Here is a 25,528-nt window from a genome sequence, read left to right on the forward strand (position 1 = left end):
TTATTTGCTATTTTACTGAATAAAAGTTATTGAGGAAAACATCTCTGTGTTTTTGTTTTTATTAGATACTTCTGAGTTCAAATGTTGATTTTTGTGATGCAACATTAAATATACATGTCTGGTAAAGCAGTTACACCACCAGTATGATAAGTAAAATTGCAAACATTTTCATGCAGACATTTTTACATTAAATTATTTTAGATGCAATGTCTGGCTGAAGTACTTACATAAATGCAACGTATTATAATCTAAATGTTGACTAAATTTAATACGTTTTTCTGTTTATAAGCACACCAAGATGAGAATGTTTAAAATTCATGAACAAACCAACATGACACAGAAATAATTTTTAGTTAGCAACCTGTTTTTTAAAAAGACAATTTTTGAGGACAAATCAATAGTTGGTTCATATTTTATGACGAGTGGTGGTTCTGGATGAAATGACGCCCTGGGTGAGCCACACCAGTTGCGCCCCTCGCTGCTCCCCAAATACGACACTGAAATGTACAATTGCTTATTATGGTTACTTTATTGTTCAAATATTCAACAAATAAAAATGATCAAAAGTGCAACTAGATGCTTGTAAATTCTTAAAGCTTGTAGGAATGTTCTATAACTCTTTCAAGTATAACATCACGCATGTTTGCTTGAGGTTTAAAATGACCTCATTATAAGATTAAAAAAAATTACATCCAACTAGTCCAATTTAAAGCTTGAAGCCCATTGAGACAACTATTGTTGTAATATTGGGTTAGATAAATAAAATTGAATTAAAATTGGTCTGCTTCTCTTAGTAGCAAACCAAAAATGTGCCTTAATGCAGGCAAAGTCATCAATCAAATCCTCATGTTAGTTTCTCAGCAATGGTGTGGTTTATACATAACACTACTAAACCAGATAGCTGATATTGAGCCATAAATGATCTTAGGAATATTTTGCTAAGCTTAAGCTTTTTTATTCTTACAACTAGTTCTTTCTACGTTTTCATGCAGTGGTTATGATCCGAGCTATTGTCATGTGAGATGATCAAAGAACTGGCATGCCACCAGTCATTAAATCCAGGGTTTGTTAAACTAATTTTTTATTTTGGTAAAAAGGTTTGAAGCAAAAATCACAAGAGCCGAACATATTTTTCCGAGTACACCAACCATGTTATTTTCAGCACTTCTCCACTAACCAAAGTTTATTTAAAGTACTGGTGATAGCAGCTTCTTCCATCATTGTCATTCCTGGGAAAAACAAATGTGGATAGCTCCTCAATTGGTTCTCTGCAAACCAGATGTGTTCGATTCCTGCCAGTGATGGATAAGGGCCAGTTAGCTGGGTCAGTGGACAGTTCTTCATCCACTGAAGCTGCTGGATGGAGATGTTTTTGTGTTTGTAATCCTAAAAAAGGCACATATTTTGTGAATAAATAAGTGTTTACGTAATTTGTTGAGGCAATATGGACTGTCATACATTTTATGAAATTATGTACACACTTTGACTGACTATGAAAATATATACCATATCACCTTGTAATTTACAATAATGTGCAAACCTGATGTTTCTTGCCATTGTGGAGAAGATGCAAATGGCCCTTCAGCGTCTGTGCGAATGTTTGGCTCTGCATCCTACTCTAAAACAAGTTCTGAAGTGGTCTTCGTCTCCTTCTGAATGACTGAGGTAGATGGCTGTGGGACATCTTTATCAGCATGGACCACAGCAGGTGCTTCCAAATATTTTATCTAATATGACTGGCAAAATAGAACATTCTTACAAAATATTTAGACAAATATACCAAGGTACAAGGGATTGAAACTGTATATTTTTAATGCAATTCCTGACAACAAGCTGAGGAACCACCACAATGTATTTCTAATAATACTAAGAATAAGATACAAAGTACTAAATATATGTAAGGACAAATATCTAAACAACGTGACAACAGGTCATCATATCGTATTATGCTTTTTCAATAATGGCATGAGTGAAGGAATTAATTAAAATTGGTTGGATATGAGTGAATATAAAATTGAGATCTAAATATTCATCACTAACTGGTTGAATTTCTTGTTCAGATTCATAATCTTTTCTTTTTTTTCTACCATCTAGTCAGTCTGATTTCTGCCTTCCATCACAATCTCACACCCAATGATCTCTCAGTCTACATATCCAACATCCATCATCATCTTGCTCTGACCCTCTGTCGCCACTTCCTCTAAACCAGGGGTGTCAACCATGGGGCCCGCGGGCCGTATCCGGCCCGCCAGGTGCTTTAGTCTGGCATAGACATGAAGAGTAAAAATTAAAAGTATGTTTAAAAAAGAAAGCACGTTTTTAGTCCATTCCTGTGGCGAATTATGAGTTTTTAAAGAAGTAATCGAAATGTGCAATTCCGCCACTAGGGGGAGCAAAGGAAAAGCAGAACAGGAGAAACAGCATATCTCTGCATGTGACAAAAGCAAAGCCTAACAGCTCTGCGTCTGGGTAGGCAATAGTTTGGTTCCCTGTGAGCCTCACCAATGTTACGTTGCTATAAGAATGATCAGTAGTGACACCCTAATGACCAAAATGTTGGCAAAAAAAAAAAAAGGTTGAAGTGAAGTCCTGAGCTTTCTGGGAAAAATTTACAGTTTTATTTGTTCACAGAGCTGAATTCAAAACCTGCATGCTTGGTATGTCATCAAAAGGTCACAGTGCTCAGAGAATATAACTTTCAGCACCACAATGAGACTCACCTTATAGAAAAGATACACCATTTGCAGTTAAGAAAAAATAAGATTTATCAACTCTTAGCTGGACTGATAAATAACTGTCTGCATTTACTGAAGCTGTGATGTCAGAGATGGAGCAGTGACACCTTGTTACCTTATTGCAAACAAGTTGGTGCAAACATCCTAACCATTTTTAGATGGTAAACTTGTTAAAAGATGCTGAAGGCTACAGAAAGGTTTTATCCCAAAAAGCAGTCGACCTTTGCTAGCAAAAGTCTGTCAAGGATCACGATTACAGATCCAACATCTCTGAGGAGACTTGGGCGCCAAATGAAGGAATCCAGTCATTTATTGCATTTTCAGTTGCTATTGATGAAAGCACAGACATCACAGATATATACAGCTGTGCATATTTATTAGAGGTGTTAAAGAGACCATCACAGCGAAGTTTCTGGAGTTGTTGGACACAACAACAGCTGATGACATAGTCAGCTCTCTAGTTACTGTGCTGGACGATGTTGGAGTAAACTGGTCACGAGATGTCAGTTTGGTCACTGATGGCGCCCCATTAAAGGTCAGGATGTAGACAGGTGTTCCCACTGTGTTTTGCACACTTGAATGACAGTAAATGTGTTGCTGCACAGGATTTGAATCCTGACATTGATGGCCTGGTGAAGTTTAAGGAGAGAAAGGGAGGTTAATTCCAAACTCCTGTGTTCACAAATGTTTGCAAGTTTAATTTAGTGTAATTTTTTAATGGTTTGGACATTTACATTTTAGGCAGGTGTTTCAGTTGTTTCCCGTAGCCCCTTTTGAGTTTATTATCGGGTTTGCTTCAGTGTCAGATGTGAAATCTGTATAAAATTAAATAGACCTTTTTTTCTAAATGGCATTCTTTCTTTTTGTTGCTTCATTTAACCACAGCTTTGCACAAGTTAATTCTTCAATATTTTTGGTCATTTTTTTTTTTTTATTTGTAACCGTTGAACTAATTCAGTACATGACTGTACTCCAAGATTCCCTTAAAACTGTAGTTTTTATCCCATTTTCTCAACAATTTAGTTGAACCTGGATGAGCTCTCTCCATGGATTTTGGATCCCCTGTTAATTCTAGTTTTCTGTCCGAATTCCCCATTATGTATTTATTTATTTTAGTCACAGAGTGTGATCAGAACCAACAGAGAATGCCTCTCTAGACCGAATTTCACTCTCTGTGCAACAAGATTCTAGGACAGACTGATTGTCTGATCCGGTCACACGTTGTAGGGTCCTCCCAGCAGTAATCTAAAGCCTAATAAGATGAAGCTAGTTCTATTTTAACTGATCAGCAGCCTTGTGTTAACACCGCAAGGTTTCCAGCTGCCTGCTGCTTCGAACAAGTTCACTCCATTTACACATTGTGAAAGAAATTTTTTTATTATTATCATTGTTTAAATGTATTTGGTTAAATGTATGTTTAAATGTTAACTTAGATTGGCCTTTTTACCTTTTTAGAAAACAGTTCTGTGTTTGTTAATCTGTTTCTCCTCCCCAGCTAGGATGAGGGGGTTTTACGACACACTGTCCTTAGCTAATAAGGAATACTGTTTGAACTGAGAATCCTCCCAAATAGTTCACTATACGACACCCCCTAATTTACATTTTTCTTTGTTTGGAAATTGTAACCTCCTACTTGAATTCTTAATAAAAGGAGCACTGGGAGAAGCAGACAATTTGAGAAGAGAAGGGTGGTGGACTTTTTCTGTCACACTTGCTTTCCTCTTGTTGTGGTTGGTTATTTCTAATTGTGTTTTTCTTTACTGCCCAGATGTATTTATCTGACACACATGCACTTTCATTCACACACACAAAAACATTTTTTTTGACACTTTTAAGTTTCTTTAAGAATTCTAGGCCTTTTCGGGACTCTAACCCTTATAGGCTAGAGGACTCAGCGATCTGAGCAACCTGGCAACCTTCAGTTTTCAATAAAAAGAGGCTCCATGCACTAGGAAGGCAGAACTCCTCTGTGACAATTCGCGCTGTCACACACTGATTCTCCTTCTAAAGAAGTCTAGCAAAAGTTCTCATCTCCTGTGTGGTTCTTCTCTTTGTAAAGGAAAAATTCATAACCCTAACACACTACATGGGCATGCAAGGCAGGAGTCAAACCTGCATTCTTAGGATCATGGGTCGACAGCCCTAACGCTATACCACGGCCACCCCCATGCACAGGAAACCATCAACTTACTTTTTAATAGCATTGAGCATCCTCAACTCACTTAAGAAAAAGCGGACAAGATGAATCTTTAACAGAAAATGAACTGGTAGCTGCCCAAATGGTATTGAAAATATTAAATATTCAATACCCGATGGCTTCCCTGCTGAATTCTACAAACATTTTTGGAATATCATATCTCCATTATTCATTAGAGCAATTAAAAAATAAAATAAAGCAATAAAACAAATCTCAATAACACATGAACACAGCAGGCATTTCTCTGCTCCTAAAGCCTAATAAGGATCCAACCCTCCCATCTGCAGAGCCATAGCCTACAGGATTGAAAAAGTAACCCAATAATATAATTCATCCAGATCAAACTGGTTTTATTGAAGGAAGACAATCCTCTAGTAACACAAACAGATTATTTAATTTAATACATTATTCAACTTTGCAGCACCATTATAGCTACCTTAGATGCAGACAAGGCTTTTGATAAAGTCAATTGGACCTTTCTCTTCAATGCTATGAAAAAATCAGTTTTGGGGAGCCATTCATTAACTGGATCAAGACTCGACAATGCCACTTGAGCCACAATAACCACCAATGGTATTACATCACAGAACTTTACGTTGCATAGAGGAACTAGACAAGGTTGCCCACTCGCTCCTTCTTTATTTATTCTTTTTACTGAACCATTAGCAGCAGCTATTTGACAGAACCTCAACATAACAGGAATCCAGACATCTCAAGCCCACCATAAAAATAGTTTATATGCTGATGATATTTTACCCTGAGGCCTTGTTGCTTCAAGTTTTAGTTATTGTTTGTTGCAATTTATTAATTCGTAAATACATTGGTTATTTAATGGAGACAATATTTTGGTGTTTCTGTTAAAAAAACAATTACATTTCTTCTATGTTATGCTCCTGTAGGTCCCCTTGGATATATAAAGGGGCATAACAACACAAATTAAACAATTTCGGGAAGAAATTACCCAAACTTTATCTACCTTCTTGGGCTCTCTCATCTCATTATCACCCACACTGGAGACCTATGAGGATACCTTTCAGAACTATCACTACTGAAACAGTCTAAGAATATATTTATTCTTGTTGTAGCAATAATCATTGCAAAAAATAAGTAAAAAATAAAACTATATTTATGACCTGGAAATCACAGAACACCATAAACTTGTCTATGTGGAAAAACCTGTGTCTTGAATACATTTCTTTAGCCAATTTATTACCTTCTTCCACTGATATGACTGAACTACAATCTGTTTGGTCGGCTCTCACTGAGTTCCTAAATAAACAGTTGACATTAAACATTCCTGAATGAACATAAGACTAATTAGTAAGTAAATAATGAAAAGAAAAACTTAGATTATGATAAAATGCAAACTTTATTCACATTTTATAGAAAATCTATTTAACAGTTGTTTCATGTTTCATAAATACTGTTAAAATGTTCCATCTGAATCTTCTCCCTTATTCTGCACTTTCAGACTGTAAAGAAAAATCACAAAAATTACCAGTCACACATGAAGTTGATTAGATCTTAATGCTAAATGGTTAAATAATAAAGAATGTGCAGATTATAAACAGGTGAAAAATCAATGTTTTGAAGGGTTTGTATTGCATTATGCATTATCATTTACCTTTCCAGTATCACGACTCTTGACTCTCAGCTTGTTAACCTGGGACTCTGCAATGTCAGCACGTTCTTGAGCTTCCTCAAATTCATTCTGGACTTTTCTGAGCTTTGACATATGTGTGTTGGCCATCTCCTCCTGTGTAAAATTACATTCAAATAAGTTTTAATGCTTGTTTTTCTTTTCATGTCTGTCACTGCAAAATTGTCATTCTTTAAAAACTATTTTACTCACAGCTTCCTCAGCCTGTCTTTTGTAAGCCTTGACTTTGAGCTGCAGCTTGTCAACCAGATCCTGAAGCCTGGCCACATTCTTCTTGTCCTCCTCAGTCTGGGTAAATAAATTAAAATAAAACAGATACTTACACTGAAAATCCTTTTTTGGTTGTTAAATATAAAATTAGGTAAGTACCTGATAAGTGAGCTCCTTCACTCTCCTCTCATATTTGCGAACTCCTTTGATTGCATCAACTCCACGTCTCTGCTCAGATTCAACTTCACTCTCCAGCTCACGCACCTGTATAAAGATAAATAAAACAATGATTTGCTTTTATTTAGGGTACAATCCTTTCTACAGTTTATTTAACACAAATGCAAAGCATATTAATCTCATACCCTAGACTCCAGTTTCTGGAGCTGCTTCTTTCCACCCTTCATAGCCAGGTTCTCAGCTTCATCCAGACGATGCTGCAGGTCCTTCACTGTGCCCTCCAGGTTCTTCTTCATCCTCTCCAAATGAGAGCTGGTGTCCTGCTCCTTCTTTAGCTCCTCAGCCATCATGGCAGCCTGAATTAAATGTCATTTCAAAAGATAGATTGAAGGGAGAATAAACAAGACCTTAGCAAACCTATATCAATGTATTATGAGAAACAATGAAGAACCGACATCAGTAATGGCCTTCTTGGCTTTCTCCTCTGCATTTCTTGCTCCTTGAATAGCGTCATCCACTTCACCCTGAACCTGGACAAGATCAGACTCCAACTTCTTCTTGGTGTTCAGAAGACTGGTGTTCTGAAAAGAGGAATTGATAACAGAGTTTAGTGATTCTCTAGTTGTGGACAGCGTTTAACTGTTTCGTTAAATATCAACCTGGGAGTGAAGCAGTCCGACACGTTCACTGGCATCCACCAGCTCCTGTTCAGCCACTTTACGTCCTCTCTCTGTCTGTTCCAGAGCGGCTCTCAGCTCCTCAATCTCAGCCAACATCAGACCATTCCTGCGCTCCACCATGGCAACCTGTTCCTTCATGTCTTCTTGTGCTCTCAGAGCATCATCAAGGTGCAGCTGGGCATCCTGAAAACAACAATAAAGGTTAGAGAGACACAACTCCTTTTCTATTCTATGAACACTTGAATGAACTTAAAGTGTCTTCAAACTCACCTTGAGTTGTCCCTGAACATTCCTGAGTTGTTTCTGGGCCTCAGCAGCCTGCCTGTTGGCATGGCTGAGCTGAATCTCCATCTCATTCAGGTCTCCCTCCATCTTCTTCTTGACTCTCAGGGCATCATTTCTGCTCCTGACCTCAGCCTCAAGAGTACTCTGCATGGATTCAATCACTCTCTGACTGTTCCTCTTGATCTGTTCCAACTCCTCGTCCTTCTCTGCCAGCTTCCTGTCAATCTCACCTTTGACCTGGTTGAGCTCAAGCTGAACTCTGAGAATCTTTGATTCCTCATGTTCTAGAGTGCCCTTAATAATTTCAAACAGACATCAAAATAAGTCATTTCCAATAATCATATCAGGCAGTTAACCAAAATGTGTGCTGACATTTCAGTGGTTGTCAGTACTCAGATGAAGACGTTTTACCTCAGCTTCCTCCAAAGCTGTCTGAATTTCACTCTTTTCAGTCTCCACAGACTTTTTGGCTTTCTCCAGCTCATGGATGCTCTTTCCAGTCTCACCAATCTGTTCCGTCAGGTCTGAGATCTCCTCTACAAAGAAAAATGTGAATAAAGGAGATAGTTGTTAGTAATGTATTTTATTGAAAAAAATCTTCCATTGGGTTTAGATGAAGTCTATTTTATCTTAAAAGTGCATATATAGCCACTTTCCATTTATGAGTACTTTAGGGGACTACATACGTTGCAGGTTCTTGTTCTCCCTCTTCATGGTCTCCAGCTGATCCAGGGCCTCCTCGTAGGAGTTCTTCATCTTGAACAGTTCTGTGCTGAGAGAGCGAGCCTCTTTTTGAGCTCCTTCAAGCTCTGCCTGGCTCTCCTCATACTTCTGCTTCCATTCTGCCAGGACCTACAGGTTATCCATTGGTTGCAGGTTTGTTACTAAAGTAAGTGTATCTTCCCAACATGTTTTACTTTTTTTAACTGTCAGATGAACATGGTACCTTGTCAAAGTTTCTCTGTTTCTTGTCCAGGTTTGCAGCAAGAGAATTAGCTCTCTCCACATCAATCATGAGGTCCTCCACTTCACCCTGCAGCCTCTGCTTGGTCTTCTCCAGAGAGGCACACTTGGAGTTCACAGCCTCAATGGACTCCTCAGCCTCCTGCAGGCGCTGGGCAAGCTTTTTCCTGCAGCAAATGGATGGTGTGAATGTTTTAAAAGAAGCGAGAGACAGAATAGTTTGATGAAATGATGAACTGCTTTGACTAACTTGGACTCCTCCAGTTCCTCAGTGCGCTGGATGGCATCAGTTTCATATTTGGTTCTCCACTGAGCCACCTCACTGTTGGCCTTGGACATTCCTCTTTGCAGCTCAGCCTTGGCCTCCTGCTCCTCCTCAAACTGCTCTCTGAGCAGATCACAGTCATGACGGGCTGACTGAACACCATGAGCCAGAGCGTTCTTGGCCTGACAGAATCAGAGAAATAAGATCTAAGTAGTGGTCTCACCAGTCACACCATTCTGTAAAACACCACAACTAAGAATATAAGCAGTAGTTAAAGGTTCCCATAAAAGAAAAATGGTCATACTTTCACTTCCTCCTCCACATGTCTCTTCAGCTCCTCAATCTGCTGAGTGAAGGCCTGTTTGCCTCTGGTCAGCTGAGAAACTAGAGCTTCTTTCTCTTCAAGCTGGCGAGAAAATTCACCTAGAAATTTAAAAGTAAAAGAATATTAATTGAAATATTCCAAAAATTGACTTTTTTTCTGTTACAAGTGACTGACCATTCTCGGTCTGAAGTCTTGCCCTCTGTGCATTCAGGTCATTCAGTTGCCGAACGTTTTCATCATTTTTGGCCTTGAGCTCACTCAGCTGATCCTCAAGAGTTCTGCAAATTTTCTCTAAGTTGCCCTTAAAAAATTACATGTGTAATTTAGAAATTTTATTTTGACAAAGAATATTTAAAATACTGAACAAAGAAAACCTTTGATTTAGCAACACCCTCCATGTTGCTGCTGAGATCATCAATCTCCATCTTGTACTCGCTCTTCTCCTTCTCCAGCTTCTGCTTGACACGCTGCAGGTTGTCGATCTGTTCTCCCAGCTCTGCAACGCTGTCGGCCTGCTTCTTGCGGAGAGCTGCTGCAGTAGCTTCATGCTGCAGCGTGGACTCTTCAAGATCTCTCCTCAGCTTCTGGAACTCAGCTTCCCGCTTCTTGTTCATCTCAATCTGAGCAGATGTTGCCCCTCCAGCTTCTTCAAGCCTCTCACTGATCTCCTCAAGCTCCCTGGAGAGATCAGCTCTCTGCTTCTCTACTTTGGCCCGAGCAGCTCTCTCAGCCTCAATCTCCTCTTCCAGCTCCTCAATACGAGCCTAAAATCAAAGTCCACACAAATATTTTCAAGGTGTCTTTCAAAACAACTTTTGACAATTTCAAAGTCAAAAGTACACATAGAGATATATATTTATATTTATAAAATTACCTGGAGTTCCTTAATCTTTTTCTGAAGCTGAGCACCAAGGGATTGTTCATCCTCAATCTTGCTAAGAAGCTGACTGATTTCAAAGTCCTTCCTGTTTACAAAGTGATTAAAAAGTAGAAATACATTTTTAAAATCTATGTGCACAGCAGATTTAATTAAACAATGTTTCTTAGAAAAAAATTGTGTTTGGTTATATCAAAAATCAGGTACATCATGTCTTTCCCTATAAACTTATTCATTAATTTTTATAAATATTGAAAGAACATCAACCAATGTTTGGACAGAAATTAAGTAACATGGTTTTAAATACCATTTAACATATCGTACTCAATTCTACAATCTAAAAATAATTTTGTTGATCATTGTACACTCATTAAAATGCATGTATGTTTCTTGATTAGCAAATTTCATCAAATTATGTTTCTACAAAAAAGTATTTTTAAATTGTGTTTAGTTATATCAAAGTCAGTTGTATCAAGATTTTTGTCTTTTCCTATACAATTATGGGTTTTTACAAAAATTGAAATAACAAAAAACAAAGTTTGGACAGACATTAGTCAATAATGTTAAAATACTATTTAATATATTACTCTCAAATTTAAAATCATACTTCTTGATCTTCTCATCAGACTGCTGCTTGTCATTTTCCAGATCCATTATGGATTCCTGGGCTAGTTTCAGATCTCCTTCCAGCTTCCTCTTGGCTCTCTCAAGATCCATGCGGAGCTTCTTCTCTTGCTCCAATGAACCTTCAAGCTGTCAGATAAAAATATTTAATTGTTAAATAACTTCTTCAGATCATCTATTTCTGTCAAATTTGAAAAAAACAGAAGTGTTTTTTTTTTCTTACATCATCCACTTGCTGTTCCAGCTTGGTCTTGGCTTTGGTCAGAGTGTTGACTTTGTCTTCCTCTGCCTGGAGATCATCCAGTGTTTGTTGATGGGCCTCTTGGAGGGCTTTCTTCTCCTTGGTCAGCTTTGCAATGGACTCATCTTGAGAAGCCATTTCCTCAGTCAGGTTTTTCACCTTTGTTTGCCATAAAAGGTTAAAATTTATATTTTTAATATATATATAAAATTACAAAATATTTGTTTGTGCTCTATACATTAGTTTGACATTAACCTTGTTTTCAGTGGCATGTTTCTCCTTCTCCACTTTAGCCAGGGTGAGCTCCAAGTCATCAATGTCCTTCTTCAGTTCAGAACATTCATCCTCCAGCTTCCTCTTCTTAGCAGTCAGCTCAGCATTGATTTCCTCTTCATCCTCCAGTCTCTCAGTGGTCTCTTTGAGTTTGGCCTCCAGCTGGATTTTGCTTTTAATGAGTCCCTCACACCTTTCCTCAGCATCAGAGAGGTTATCTGTTTCCTGTAGTTTAAACAAATGCATCAGCTAATGGTCTGCAACTTACTGTTGTCGTTAAAAACAAAAATGGCTTATTACAATTTATTTGTTACCAATGTCCTCCTAAATGGACACAAAAAAACATGAAAACATTTCTTTTTAGTCATTAATCAGCTCCATGGTACTTAAAAATATCACAAAATGATTGACTAAAAAGAACAAGTCACTACCAGTCACAATCACACATTAGTAAGACAAAATCCTACAGTGTCACTCAGTTCAAAGTGTTGTGTGGGTAAAAAATAAGTATCTTAATTGACATACATCAAATAAAATATTTCATAGATGCACAAAAGCCAAGGTGTGTTTTGAAATCCAAGTTATATGTGTGTTGAACTAGATCTGCTGTTCAGGCCTTGGCAAGGAAAATCATTTTCACCTAATCCAGAGTAAACGTAAGACTATAAAGGGTTTGCTGAAACTGCACATTTTACATCGTCTCTGTCTGCACATTTTTACCTAATTCACATTTTACTTTATTTGAATCACCTAAAAACTACAGCTGGTCAATTGTTTATTTATCCCAGCCACTTTGAGCTATTTTACTTTCTTTATCTACCCTATTAACAGATTAATGACATCAATGTTAAATGTAGTTTTTATTTCATGTTTGCAGCTACTTCTAACTTACAGAAGCCACTTGAAGCTGCAGATCATTCTTTTCCTGCATCAGAGAAACCATTTTCTCCTCCAGTTCCTTCTTTTTGGCCAAAGCAGCAGCCAGGTCTGTTTTCATCTTCTCATAGTTTCCTTTCATCTCCTGCAGCTCCTTCTCAGTCTCAGCGCTTTGCAGAAGAGGCTTGATCTTGAAGTAGAGTTTGAGCCATGGCCAGTTCTTCACATTCATGAATGAACGGACGTTGTATTGGATGGTGAGAATAGATTCTCTGTTTGCACAAAACACAGTGTACATTATAATACAAATGTTTTTTGTTATATTCAAATTCAAATTCAAATTAATTTTATTTATAAAGCACCTTTCATGTCAAACAGACAGCATGAAGTAAAAACAAACAGACACACATGAAGTAAAATAATAAATAAGCCCCTCAAAATAAAACACACAAAAACAAGCACAAGTAAAAGAGAAATAACAGAGCTTAAGAAAAGAGAACCCAGAAGGCGCCGTCCGCCCTGTCCTCCTGTTGGCCGGGGTGTCAGCATCTAAGCAACACAAGCACAACTCATCTCCAGCACCCCCACCCCAGAGACCCCCAACCCCCAGGCCCAGAGCACCAAACGTGGGCGCACCAGGCCCGGCAGCCCGGGGAGTCGGAACAAGAGGTGCCAGAGGGCAAGCATGGACAGAATCTCTTCGAGCCCGAACATTAACACCCCGGCCAAGGGTGAGAAAACACTCAAACAGTCTAAAATGTAAAAGTAATAAAATAAGAAAGTTAAAATATAAAAACAGGTAAATTTAAAAAAATTAAAATAAGATAAGATGATTTAGTGCCTAAAAAAGTCTAAAATATAAATTAGAATAAGTTAGAATATAAAAAGACTAAAAGACATTAAACAAATAAATATTTGATAAAACAGCATATAAAATATAAGAGTAAAAATACCACATATAAGATCTAATTAAAAGCTAAGTTAAATAGATGAGTCTTTAGTTTCTTTTTAAAAACCTCAACAGAGGATGAGGTCCTCACATCCTCAGGCAGGCTGTTCCACAGACGAGGCCCGTAGTGTCTAAACGAGGCCTCGCCTTTCATTACATATAAAAAAAGGATCCTCAAATAATTTACCTTCTCTCCGTCATCTTAACATACTCCTTCCTCATAACGTATCCTCTGCAGAGAGCCTGAGTCATGGACACCAGTGAAGCCAGTTTCTCATCTCTCATCTCCTCAAGTGTACCCAGCAGACCAGCTTTGAAGAACACCTGAGATTGACATCGGACAATAAATTCAGTAAGTATGCACATGAATTACTTATTGTATTTGCAAAGTTAGCTTGTTAACAACATTTCTTTAAATGATACCTTAGTGTGTCCAAACTTGTACTGTTCGTGGTCTACATCAATGGAGCCAAGCAGCTTCTCTGAAGCTTTCTTGTTGTCCATGAACTGTCCCTCAGGGATGACAGCAGCATTCAATACTTTGTATCTAAACAAATAAAATAACATTATTTTTTTTTTGTTTTGATTATATTGTTAAGTCATTTACACTGATTCACTTTTACATAAATCCAGGTTTTACCTCTGCTTGAAGTCACCATAGAGGATTCTGCCAGGAAAACCCTTTGTGCAGATTCTGATGCCCTCCAGCACACCATTACACCTCAGCTGGTGGATGACCAAGAAGTTCTCCATAAGACCTGAAAAAAAGAATGCATTAAGTTCACAATAAATTTACTGAAATCTTAAAAGAATTAGGTCAAACATTAGCACTGTAGCTTTTTAACCTTGAGTCTTTGATTCGTTTGGAATCAGGCAACGCACAAAGTGGGGATGAGTGCTCTTCAAGTTTGTCATCAGTTTGGCCAAGTTCTCCTGTGGGTCCATATTAAAACATAAGAGGTCTTTTTTTTTCCACCAACGCTTTAGATTGTTTTTAACAAAATATTTTTTGGGAAGACTTACCCTGAAAAGAGCAGACACAGTCTGGAAGGAGCCACCCTTCTTCTTACCACCCTTCTTGGCAGCAGCTTCTGCTCAAAAAAAACAAAGATATGATTGAACAATGATAATTGTATCACAATTTCTTTTTTTCTTCCTAGAGTGATATATTAAGCATGAAATGAATGAATTTGTTTAAACTTATACGTCCTCTCTGAACATCAGTATCTCTCAAAAATGAACATAGAAAACATAAATCACATGTTCATACAATATTTTGTGAAAAAGAACAAAAAAGCCTATATCTCAGTTTTAAGACAAAAGTATTTACATAAAGCAATAGTGATCATTTTGATCACTATTCTTCAAATATTTGCAAGTTTTTATGGGGTGACTTCCATTCTTACCTTCAGCTCCTGCTTGGGCTGCATAGAGGTAGCACAGCAGTTTGTTTGAAGACTTCTGGTAGAGCTGCACCACTGAGTCGTTCAGTGGGTCCTTGTTCTTGTCCAGCCAGCCAGTGATGTTGTAATCCACTGTTCCAGCATAGTGAACCATGGCAAAGTGAGCTTCAGCTTTTCCCTTTCCAGGTTTAGGCTTCTCAAAGGCCTTGTTCTTGCCAAGATGCTGATCGTACAGTTTGCCCTTGAAAGTTGTATCAGAAGCCTTGGGGAACATGCACTCCTCTTCAAGGATGGAGAAGATGCCCATTGGCTTAGAAAAAGTAATAGTTCATGTTAAAATAGCTGAACACCTCCCCCTCAACTTTGTTGATCTAAAAACACAAGTAATTAAATGGTTCATCACCTTCTCAATAAGCTCAATGCAGGCAGCCAAGTCCATGCCAAAGTCAATGAACACCCATTCAATGCCTTCTTTCTTGTACTCCTCTTGCTCCAGGACAAACATAGTGTGGTTGAAAAACTGTTGCAGTTTCTCATTGGTGTAGTTGATGCAGAGCTGCTCCAAGCTGTTGTACTGTAAGTAAATGTAGGGGAACATTTCAATCAGCTTGAATTCTTGCATTTTTAAAATCTTCTCAGCTGCAACTCACATCAAAGATCTCAAATCCAGCAATGTCCAGCACTCCAATGAAGTACTGTCTTGACTGCTTTGTGTCCAACATCTCGTTGATGCGGATGACCATCCACAAGAACATTTTCTCATAGACAGACTTGCACAGAGCACTGACAGAATTGTTGACCTAGACAAGAAAAAGTTTAGTATCATTTGCATATTCAGTATGTGCTCTGTTTATTGTCCATGGCCATGTTTTAATTTTCATATTTACCTGTGGGACGGTCTGACCTTTGGTGACCATCTCATTTCCAACCTTGACTCTTGGGTAGCACAGAGCTTTCAGCATGTCAGCTGAGTTTAGGCCCATCAGGTAGGCGATTTTATCAGGCACTAATGAAAAGAGAAATAAATGTGTTAATGATCAAAAAAACATTTTATCTTTGACATTATGAGAACTGTGGTAAATTGGCAGTTACCCTCAGTGCCGTCAGGTTCTGCCTGCTCCTCTCGCTGCTTCTGCTTAAACTTCATGTTACCATGATGCATCACAGCACCAGTCAGCTTGTAGATGCCTAACTTTTCCTCACCGTTAAAGCCCAAAATATCAATGGCCAACTGCATTGCACATCACAAGTACAAATTAATCTCTCTGGTCTTTTTCAAAATATAATTTAAGAACAAGTATAAAGTATTTGTTTTACATCAGTTGCAATGAACTCCTCAACGTCATTGATGCTCTTTACAGTGATTTCACCCATGCTGATCAATGGGAAGTCATAGGGGTTGGTGGTGATAAGAAGAGCCTCTAAAAGAGAAAAATCAATGTTTATGGGTTTATAAGATAAATGTTGAGTTTCCATACATTCGAGTTTTACAATATCATACCCAGGAGCTCAGGTTTGTGGCCCGTCATCAGCTGGTAGAAGATATGGTAGCTCCTCTCAGCAGACAACTGGTAAGTGACACGAGACTTCTCCAACAGATCTGCAATCAACCAGTTAAAAAAAAGTCAGTATTTCTGAAATACAATTTAGCTACAGAAGTACATGTTAAAGACCAATAGAGGCTGTTTTTCATGCCACTTGTTTGGCTCTTAACTTACAAGTTTCAATATCAGCTGAAGCCAGTTTTCCACTGGAACCAAAGTGAATCCTGATGAATTTACCCTGAACAACATAATGATAAACATTATTGCTTGTAAGAAGAAAGTGTCTCATATTCTCAAACCATTAGATTGATTCAAACACTTACAAAACGGGAGGAGTTGTCATTCCTCACAGTCTTGGCATTACCATAGGACTCCAGCAGAGGGTTGGCAGCAACAATCTGGTCCTCAAGCGAGCCCTGCAAGGATACAGGATATTTTTAAATTACATGCATATGCAATCACATTCTGTGAAACAATCTGAGACCAATTCAGTGACTTTACCTGAATTTTTCCAGCGCTTTGCTGCTCCTTCTTTCCACCAAGAGCAGCAATTGTTGCAAAGTACTGGATGACACGCTTGGTGTTGACAGTCTTCCCTGCACCAGATTCTCCACTGGGGTACACATTTCACATTTTATGCCTTTGGAGTAAGTTTCCTTAAGTTGACAAATCTTTTGTATTTAAATATGTCTAATACTCACGTAATCAGGATAGATTGGTTCTCACGATCTAAACAAGCAAACATCCAAGGGTTACATAAGTTTCCCCATAACATAACAAACATAAACTTGTTATTATGTTTGAAAATTTAGCATCACCTGTGTGCATAAATTGATAGGCATTGTCAGAGATGGAAAAGATATGGGGCGGAGCCTCAATCCTCTTCTTTCCTCTGTATCCTGACACACATTGAGCATCATACACAGGAAGCCACTTGTATGGATTCACGACCACGCAGAACAACCCAGAATAGGTCTATAAGAGAAAACACATTTTGTTTTTCTGAAATGGAACAAAAGCAATCGCAATTATAAAATAAAGTAAAACAAAATAAGCTAAAACTCACATAGATCATCCATGATGCAAAACGCTCTTTGAGGTTAAACAGCACAGAGGGCTCATTAAGGTGGGTCATCATGGCCATGTCCTCCATCTTATCAAACTTTGGAGGGTTTCTGGGATAGATATCATCCTCTTTCACAGTGACAGTCTGTAGAATAATAGTTTAAGTTATTTTTTTTTGAAAAGATGTCACATCATAAAACTCCTTTAATAACAAAAAAGTGATAAACTAAGTTGAGCCACATTATAAAGTTAATATGATCTCCTTTTTTCTTTTTCTTACCTTCCCTCCTTCAGTCTCCACAGTGGCTTTGCCACCCTCCCTTTTGATGAGTTTACCCTTGAGATACATCTCATCTGCATCAACAACGAAAAAGGCCGTTTTGGCATCAAATGGTGCTGTTTGGGCCTCAATCCTCTCCCTTTCTGGTTTCCGGAGGTAGATGGCCGCCGGGCCATACTGCTCCATTTCAGCATCCGTACTCATGATGGCACTTTTAGTGGGGCCTACAGATTAGGAAAAAATATTCTTTGAGATCTTTTTCACCATTCAAAGCAGGAAAAAAATAACATTCTGTCTGATATAGTGTACCTCAGCCGATGGAAACCCTTGGTTTGATGAGTCCCGGTATATCAAAATGCTGCAAAAAAAATTTAAGAAAATGTTCAGTTTTAAATTTTTGAAGTCGTATTTTTGCCTGAAGTTCTCAGCATATAACATGATTACTTAAATAATAAACTGCAAAATAAACACACTTCACAACCAAAACTTTTATCTATTAATGCCAATATTTATACAATATGATAAAAAAATATTTTGAAAACATTTTTTTTTTGTAATTCATTCATTTGTAATTCATTCATTCATACCATATAGAAGCACAGAAAATCTGGAGAGTTTATTGCACTGACCTGTCTGAAATGCCTTTCAATTAGAGCACAAGCCCCATGACTGCCGTTCTTATATACTGCATCTCTGCTTTATCAGCAAAAGCCCCCCACTACATTTGGTCATGCAAGCTTGACACCTTGCTGCTTGATATCAAAGGAGTCAAAAATAAACAAATATTTCGGCTTCATGTTTCATCATATAATACAATACACTTAAGTGCATGTTTATTTTAAGAATGTTTATTTATCAATATGAAAATAATGTCACAGTTTTTTTACAGATTTATTAAAATTATTAGATTTCAGTTTTTAAATACTTAAGCAGTTTAAAAGAATAATAAATCTCCCATGAATTTGATCAATCTTAATTTGAAAAAGTTTAAAATGATTTATTTATCTGCTCAATATAGAAATAAATTATTTTTATTGTTATTGAATGTCACCATTTTTTCCCCCTGATTCATTGTTAAGTAACTTTATTTTGTGAATCCTTTTGGGAAACAAATGTTTAAAGATTCTTTTTTCTTTGTCCTCTTAATTTTAATTCAACAGAGAAAAAAAGTTTCAGGTTAAGAGAAGGATTGGGATACCAGTGGTGTATAGTTACTGGACATAAAAGGTCATGGCATTTAAAATATTATTCCAGTTGGTCCTTCCATTTGCACTGGATAAGTGTTGTATATCTATGTGTACTGAGATTTAATTCAAAATTGGCAGCTGACAGTTTCACACCCAGCAAAAAAATGACAAAATGATTTGTCACAGTTAAAGACAAAGTAATAAACTGTGTTGAATATTTATTTTTCAAAATGCGGACAGCAAATCAATTTCAAATGAGAAGGCAACCTGGAAAAAGGTCAAGAATTGTCCATGGCTGCAAAGTTCAACGTGGACTTAGCTTATAGTTCTCTATCTGGCAGGTATCGATGATGGTGTTACTGTGCTCGAAATAAATCCACCTTCAGCAGGGAGCGCTGAGTCATGTTTGTCATCAAGAGAACTGTTTATTTATAGGACAAATTAAGAAATGTTGCTAACCCATTACCTAACTTTACAGAGGCTTGCAATTTGACTTTGAAATTTAAGATATTCTTTTTTCTCTCTCTAAGAATAGAATTCTTTTTCTTTGTATATCTTAGAAATCGACAATTTGTTGTACTCCAATTTAGGTCTAAGTAGACCTAAATGAGCAGATTTCTTCAAATTGTTTGATTTAGGTCTAAGTAGACCCGAATTAGCACAGAGTATAACACTTGTGTAATGACGAAAAGGGCAAAATGACAGAACTACTCCATTACTTTGGCACTGTCTTGTCAATATTGCTGTAAAAGGTTTTTTGTTTTAGAAATAAAATAAACCAAAATTTAAAAAAAAACATGTAACTTGATTTTTTATTTTTTTATTTTCTTTATCCGTTTTGGGGTTATAGTACAAATCAAAACCAAAAGGCTGCCCTTAAATCGATACTTTGGTTGAATGTCAGTTGTGCAAAATATTTAGGTACTGTTTTTTTTACTAAAGGTATTTGTTGTGGTTAGTCAATGAAGATAAACCCAGGAGCAGGAAGACTTTAACACATCCAGAAGGTTTCAAAGATTGTATGAAGGCAGGCAGCTCTGACCAATTCGGGAGAGTCCACAGCCAGCCAGCAAAAAACAGGACCTAAAAGCATCCCTTGGGGGCAACCCGTCTCACAAAGTCTGGCTCCTGGACATACGACATACGTCCCGGTTTAAGCGATCAATCAGGTTCTTGCCCAGAACATGACGCTCTGGAACCTATTGACGATCTTCAGGGCCATAACCCTCCCAATCAACAAGGTACTGGATACCCCGACCAACCCTCCAAGATTCAAAAAAGCGGCTGACAGTATAAGCTGAACCCCTACCCACAAAACAGGGCACTGGAGGAGACGGTACAGTGGGGTGGGGAGGACCGTCGTTCACAAGCTTCAGTTTACACACATGAAACACCAGTGGATCCGCAAGTTGTTCGTAAGGTGCAGTTTAACAGCCATGGGGTTAATGATCTGGGTGATTAATTATGGACCAATTAAAATTTTTTTTAAAAATGACCTTGAACCACTATAATGGGGATGCTGCAGTCATTGATCTAAGTGATATCTGCGGAAGGCCACGTAAACAAAACACATTCTTGGTGATAAAACTGCCAACTTCTTGGCTGATGGTATGTTCCGCAAAGGCACAGCATGAACAAGTTTGGAGAACCTGTCTATAATGGTTAGGATAACAGTGTTATCTTCTGAGCAGGAATGAAGTCAATTGCGATATGGGACCAAGGTGGAGGGCACAGGTAGAGGTTTTAGGTAATCAGTGGGTAGATTTCTGGATACCCTGCATACACAGGGCAAGAGGACACAAAAACCCTACCGTCCGAGGTCATGATGGGCCACCAAAAACTTTGAGCCAATAGAAACGCAGTCCTTTTCACTCCAGGATGGCAAGCTAACTGAGAGGAGTGACCCCACTTGAAAACTGCAGGACGAAGAGAGGGAGGAACAAACAGGCAGTTAGAAAGACATCCCACAGGAATGGTATTCACATCAGGGACGGAAGATTTGACCCTGCGCTCCAAAGCCCATCAAGAAGCTCCCAGCACCAAATAAGGAGGAACAATGGTGGCAGCTGCTGTTGAATCTTCAGATTCCTTCTCTCGCTGAAACTGGTGTGAAAGAGCAGCCGGCTTGGCATTTTTACTACCCGGCCAGTGGGAAAGGGAGAAATTGAACCTGTCGAAAAACAGGCCCCATCTGACCCGACGTGGGTTAAGTCTTTTGGCCATTCAAATGTATTCCAGCTTTTAATAATCAATCCAAACCAGAAAAAAGTTTTCGGCCCCCTCCAACCAGTGACATCACTCCTCCGAGGCTAATTTTACTGCCAGCAGCTTTCTGTTCCCTATGTTTTAGTTTTTCTCAGCAGGAGTGAGCTTGCAGGAAAAATACGCACAGGGATGAGCTCTCTGAAACAAAACAGCTTCCACTCCAGACTCAGACACATCCACCTCCACAATGTACTGTTTGGAGGAGTCAGGCAGAGTCAGGAAAGGAGCTTCAGAGGAACGTCTTTTCAGCTCGCTAAAAGCCGTATTTGCTCCCTCATCCAAGACAAAATGTACCTTAGCCAAGGTGAGTCTGTGAAGGGGTGCAGCCTTGCTACTGAAGCCTCGGTTGAAATGCCTGTCGAAATTTGCAAACCCCAGGAAGTGCTATAACAGCTTCGTTCACAAGGGACAGGCCACTCAAGATCGGCTTTAACCATGATATTGACCATCTGGACAGTCCCAGGGGTTATCACATGCCCAAGAAACTTGGTCTGAGTGGCGTGGAACTAACATTTTTTGGGCTTGCAGTCCAGCTGGTTCTCGAGAAGGTGATGTAAAATGGCTCTGATGTGCTGCATGTGGGTGTCGAGATCTGGGTAGAATATCAAATTGTCTTCAAGGTACAAAAACACAAATTTGTTTATCATATCCTTGAGGATGTCATTGATGAGACACATTAAACTCTGCGGGAGCATTTGTGAGTCCAAAAGAAATTACCAGATACTCGAAATGACCTCTGGAGTGTTAAATGTGGTCTTCCACTCATCCCCCTCCTGTATGTGAACCAGATAGTATGCACTCAGCAGGTTCTATTTGGTGAAGATCTGGGCCCCCTTAACCAGATCAAAGGCGGTCTGTAAAAGAGGGAGGGGATAAGTGTTCCAGACAGTGATGTTGTTCAACCTCCTGTAATCAGTACAAGTCAGTATTCCCCCATCCTGCTTGCTCACGTAGAAGAATCCTGCCCCTGCCGGAGAGGAAGAGGGGTGGATTATTGCAGCCAGAAGACTCTCCTATAGGGACTCCTCCATGGCCTCCTATTCAGGAAGAGACAAAGGGTAGATGTGACCCTTAGGTGGTTAAGTCCCTGGTAGGAGATCTACAGCACAGTCATAGGGGCAGTGAGGGGGCAGAGACTTAGCTCGAAGCTTACTGAATATTACACGCAGGTCATGATACGCAGAGGGGACAATGCTGAGGTCTAGAGTTTTGTAAAAGGTTGCCTATTACTGTAACAGTGGAACATTCAGCAGCCGCAACCAAACAGTTTAACATGCAAAAAGGACTCCAGGACAATACATGTGCGAAAACCCAGTCAATGTGAGGAGTATGTTTGTACAACCAAGGAATACCTAATATTACCTGTGGTTTCAAAGATTACTCAATGTAAGGGCGGCAGTGGCTTAGGGTTAAGCAGGTCATCCAACGATCGAAGGGTCGGTGGTTAGATACCCGCTCCCCACAGTCAACTGTTGTTGCGTCTTTGGGCAAGACACTTCACCCTCCTTGCCTCCAGTGTAGCTCCACTGGTGTGTGAATGTGCATAAATGTCCCAGTAATGGTCAGAGGAGCCGTGGGCACGAACTGGCAGCAACGCCTCTGTCTGTCTGCCCCAGGGCAGTTGTGCCTACATCAGTAGTTGCCATCACCAAGTATGAATGAGGAGTAATGAATAATCAACACATTATAAGTCCTTTTAGCATCTGGAAAAGCACAGATAAATACAATCCATTATTATAAAATCAGATGACTTGACTGTTGTTACCTGACATAGTCACATTAATATTTACAGTGTGTACATAAAACTGGTGTGTGACTGAACCGTTTAAAGCATGAATTAGCAACATTGCAGTTAGAGACTCAACAGCAGTCAGAGTTTGTACACTACAATCAAAACCAGAATCAATCAGGGTCTCAAAGTCCTCCCTCGCTCCTGCGTCCACCACTAGGACTTTTATCCATGGTTGTGAGGGTGGGGAAAAGGAGGAAACATGACTCACCAAGTCGCTCCAATTCTTAGGGCGTCCCAGACACTTAAGGAGGAAACGTCTGGACTGTCAATAGCACAAACATGGCCCACCCCCATGCGCCTTTGTCACTCAGCAGGATACCCACACGTGGGCGGTGTAAGAGAGAGGTCTATCGAGTAGCGTTCTTGTCATCCTCGTTCTGTCATTCTCCGATCAATGCAGACAGCCAGATTGATCATTTTCTCCAGCTTGTCTGGAACCTCCCTTGCCCCCAGCTTGTCTTTTAGTGCGCTGGAAGGACCTTGAAGAAAAAAAGCAGGTGCTGGCAGCCAAAGTCTATAATTTTACAGTGTAATCCCCATCGCTGCGGCCTTGTTGCAAGAGTCGGAGGAACTTTGCAGCAGTGGCTCGGTGGGGCGTAGTGGGGTTGAACACGAGAATAGTTGAGTGGAAAAAAACTTGAAATGAACTGCAGAGCTTGGCTCCACTGTGTCTCTCCACCAAACCCAGTTCTTGCCCCGACCAGTCAGGAAATTCAGAGCAAAGGCCACTTTTCTCTGCTCGGAGGGGACCTCACTGGATAAAACTTAAAATGAGTGGCCAAAATGAGAGCCAGCAGGAAGACCGAAACGCTTAGTCCTCAGCAGTCCCACCAAATGGCTCTGGAGATTCCAGTTGGATTTGTTTAGGAAAGAATGGAGTAATGGGTTCCAATGCTGTGAGATGATCATGGAGCAACTGTAACATACCGGACATATAGCCTTGCAGTTCTCGGTTCAAGGCTGACAAAGCAGCAGAGTCCAGATCTGTGGATGGTTGCGGTAAGTCTCTGTTCTCCGTACTTCCCGCTGGGTTTGACATGTTTGGAGCTTAGTGTTACGGTTAGTCAGGAAGGATAGACTCGAACACATCCAGAGGGTTTCAAGGATTTAATCAAAATGTTCTTCCTTTATTTCAGAATGCTGAAATTTGACACAAGATTACACTTTTATTGACCAACAAGCACAATGTAATAGATGACATTCTTGTGATGGCACATTGAATATAGATATTACTCGTAAATTTAGAATATATTTACACTCTTGTAAATATTTGACAGAGGGTTAAGGTTTTCATTGAAAAGGTAAAATATTTTCAAGATTTACATACTTTTATAACTGGAAATTAAAAGTTGCCAAAAAATACACCTTTGAATAAAATATATTATTTTCATTGATATGGTAAATGGTAAATGTATAGGGCCCTTCTACATTCCTTGGAGGCCCAAAGCGCTTTACAGTCACATATCCATTAACCCATTCACATTCACACACTGATTGCGGTTCCGCGGCCAAACACAACTCTTTAAAATAGTAGGTGACATAGTACAGTCAAAAAAAGAGATAAAAATAATACATTTTCAATTGTTTTCTTTAAATAATAGTTTTGCAACAGCATTTGTAAAAATTACACTTTACGTTTATGTACAGGCTATGTATATATATATATATATGCATATTTATGTATGTATAGAAAGAAAGAAAAAAAGCAGTGGAAAGCAGAGTGCTTCAAATATGTGTGTAAGTTGTTTACTAGAAGAATTGGCTGGCATTTACAGAAACAGGACACCAGTCCTCTTAACCTTCTAAACAGGATTGAGCAGTGCTGTGGGGGAGATATCATGTTTTGCAGCTGCCTGTTGAATTTATTTGATGACCATCTACATTTTTCAGACTGGGGCAGTTTGACTGCATAATCAAAAGTAGGACACTGTCAGCCAGTGTTGCTGTATGTTTCAGGGATATAAAATGATGACAGATGATCTTCCACAGCATTTGAAAGGGGTCTGTGAGCCCTCGTAGTTGGGCTAATTTCTCCAGTAATGTGTTGCCCCAGTTTTTAACACAGCTCTACTTCTTTTACTCCATGGCAGATGCAGTCCTGTTACAACTTCATGAATTTGAGGTCCTTAGTGCCTGAAAAGTAAGTGTTTGAAGACTTTAAGTGACCCTACATTGTTTTGTTGTTTTTTGGTGCAGTTTGTCTTGTAGTAAAATTGTTGCCTGCTGACAGCTCTGAAATGATTTTCACCTTGGGAGATGTAATGTGGCATGCTCAATTAACTGTGACACAGCGTAACACACAAACATATTTAAAATATCTGCCTCACCTGTTGCAACTTTAACAGTTTGAATACATTTTTATATTATTTTTAAAAACTGATCCTTTAAAACATTAATAAACAAATATGTTGGCTTGCACATTATGACAAACTAAATTAAGAATCTTGGTCAAATATGCAGTTTTGGCAATTGTAAACAATACATTTTAATGACACTTTTATCTTTTGTTCACAGGAAACTATCCCAGGCTATTTCTTCAAAGTTTTTGAATTCTCTGGGTAGTGGTCTGATGGAAAGAAAAAACGTGTGGAAAACATCTGTCACATTCCTGATTATTAATTGCTATTTTTACTTATTAAAACTTGTTGAAGAAAA

The 25,528-nt window shown here is 38.8% G+C and overlaps 1 protein-coding gene and 1 long non-coding RNA gene across 2 annotated transcripts; one reads left to right on the plus strand and one right to left on the minus strand.

The window, feature by feature from the left end:
• Positions 1-6,282: 6,282 nt before the first annotated feature.
• LOC101164699 (myosin heavy chain, fast skeletal muscle) lies at positions 6,283-18,298 on the minus strand. Its single transcript, XM_023957484.2, has 41 exons — positions 18,259-18,298; positions 17,939-17,987; positions 17,630-17,853; positions 17,351-17,494; positions 17,103-17,259; positions 16,986-17,013; positions 16,786-16,897; positions 16,608-16,700; positions 16,459-16,522; positions 16,242-16,340; positions 16,058-16,161; positions 15,833-15,971; positions 15,628-15,746; positions 15,391-15,540; positions 15,144-15,314; positions 14,744-15,050; positions 14,361-14,428; positions 14,183-14,270; positions 13,978-14,095; positions 13,761-13,884; positions 13,525-13,661; positions 12,405-12,660; positions 11,495-11,737; positions 11,222-11,398; positions 10,982-11,127; positions 10,372-10,462; positions 9,872-10,261; positions 9,672-9,798; positions 9,477-9,595; positions 9,158-9,354; positions 8,891-9,074; positions 8,631-8,796; positions 8,356-8,480; positions 7,930-8,238; positions 7,639-7,842; positions 7,435-7,560; positions 7,165-7,335; positions 6,962-7,066; positions 6,785-6,880; positions 6,557-6,688; positions 6,283-6,404 (listed from the first exon to the last, which is right to left on the minus strand). Exons 3-41 carry the CDS (start codon positions 17,831-17,833, stop codon positions 6,387-6,389), a joined length of 5,808 nt encoding a protein of 1,935 aa, XP_023813252.1. The 5' UTR covers positions 17,834-17,853; positions 17,939-17,987; positions 18,259-18,298; the 3' UTR covers positions 6,283-6,386.
• Positions 18,299-24,873: 6,575 nt separating this feature from the next.
• On the plus strand, positions 24,874-25,528 carry LOC110015470 (uncharacterized). The gene is made up of 2 exons (XR_002290671.3): positions 24,874-25,013; positions 25,388-25,528. It is a non-coding gene; the product is annotated as an uncharacterized LOC110015470 (long non-coding RNA).

This window comes from Oryzias latipes, chromosome 8 (assembly GCF_053564925.1).
Source record: "Oryzias latipes strain Hd-rR chromosome 8, Olatipes_Hd-rR_3.1".
Classification (NCBI taxonomy): Eukaryota; Metazoa; Chordata; class Actinopteri; order Beloniformes; family Adrianichthyidae; genus Oryzias; species Oryzias latipes.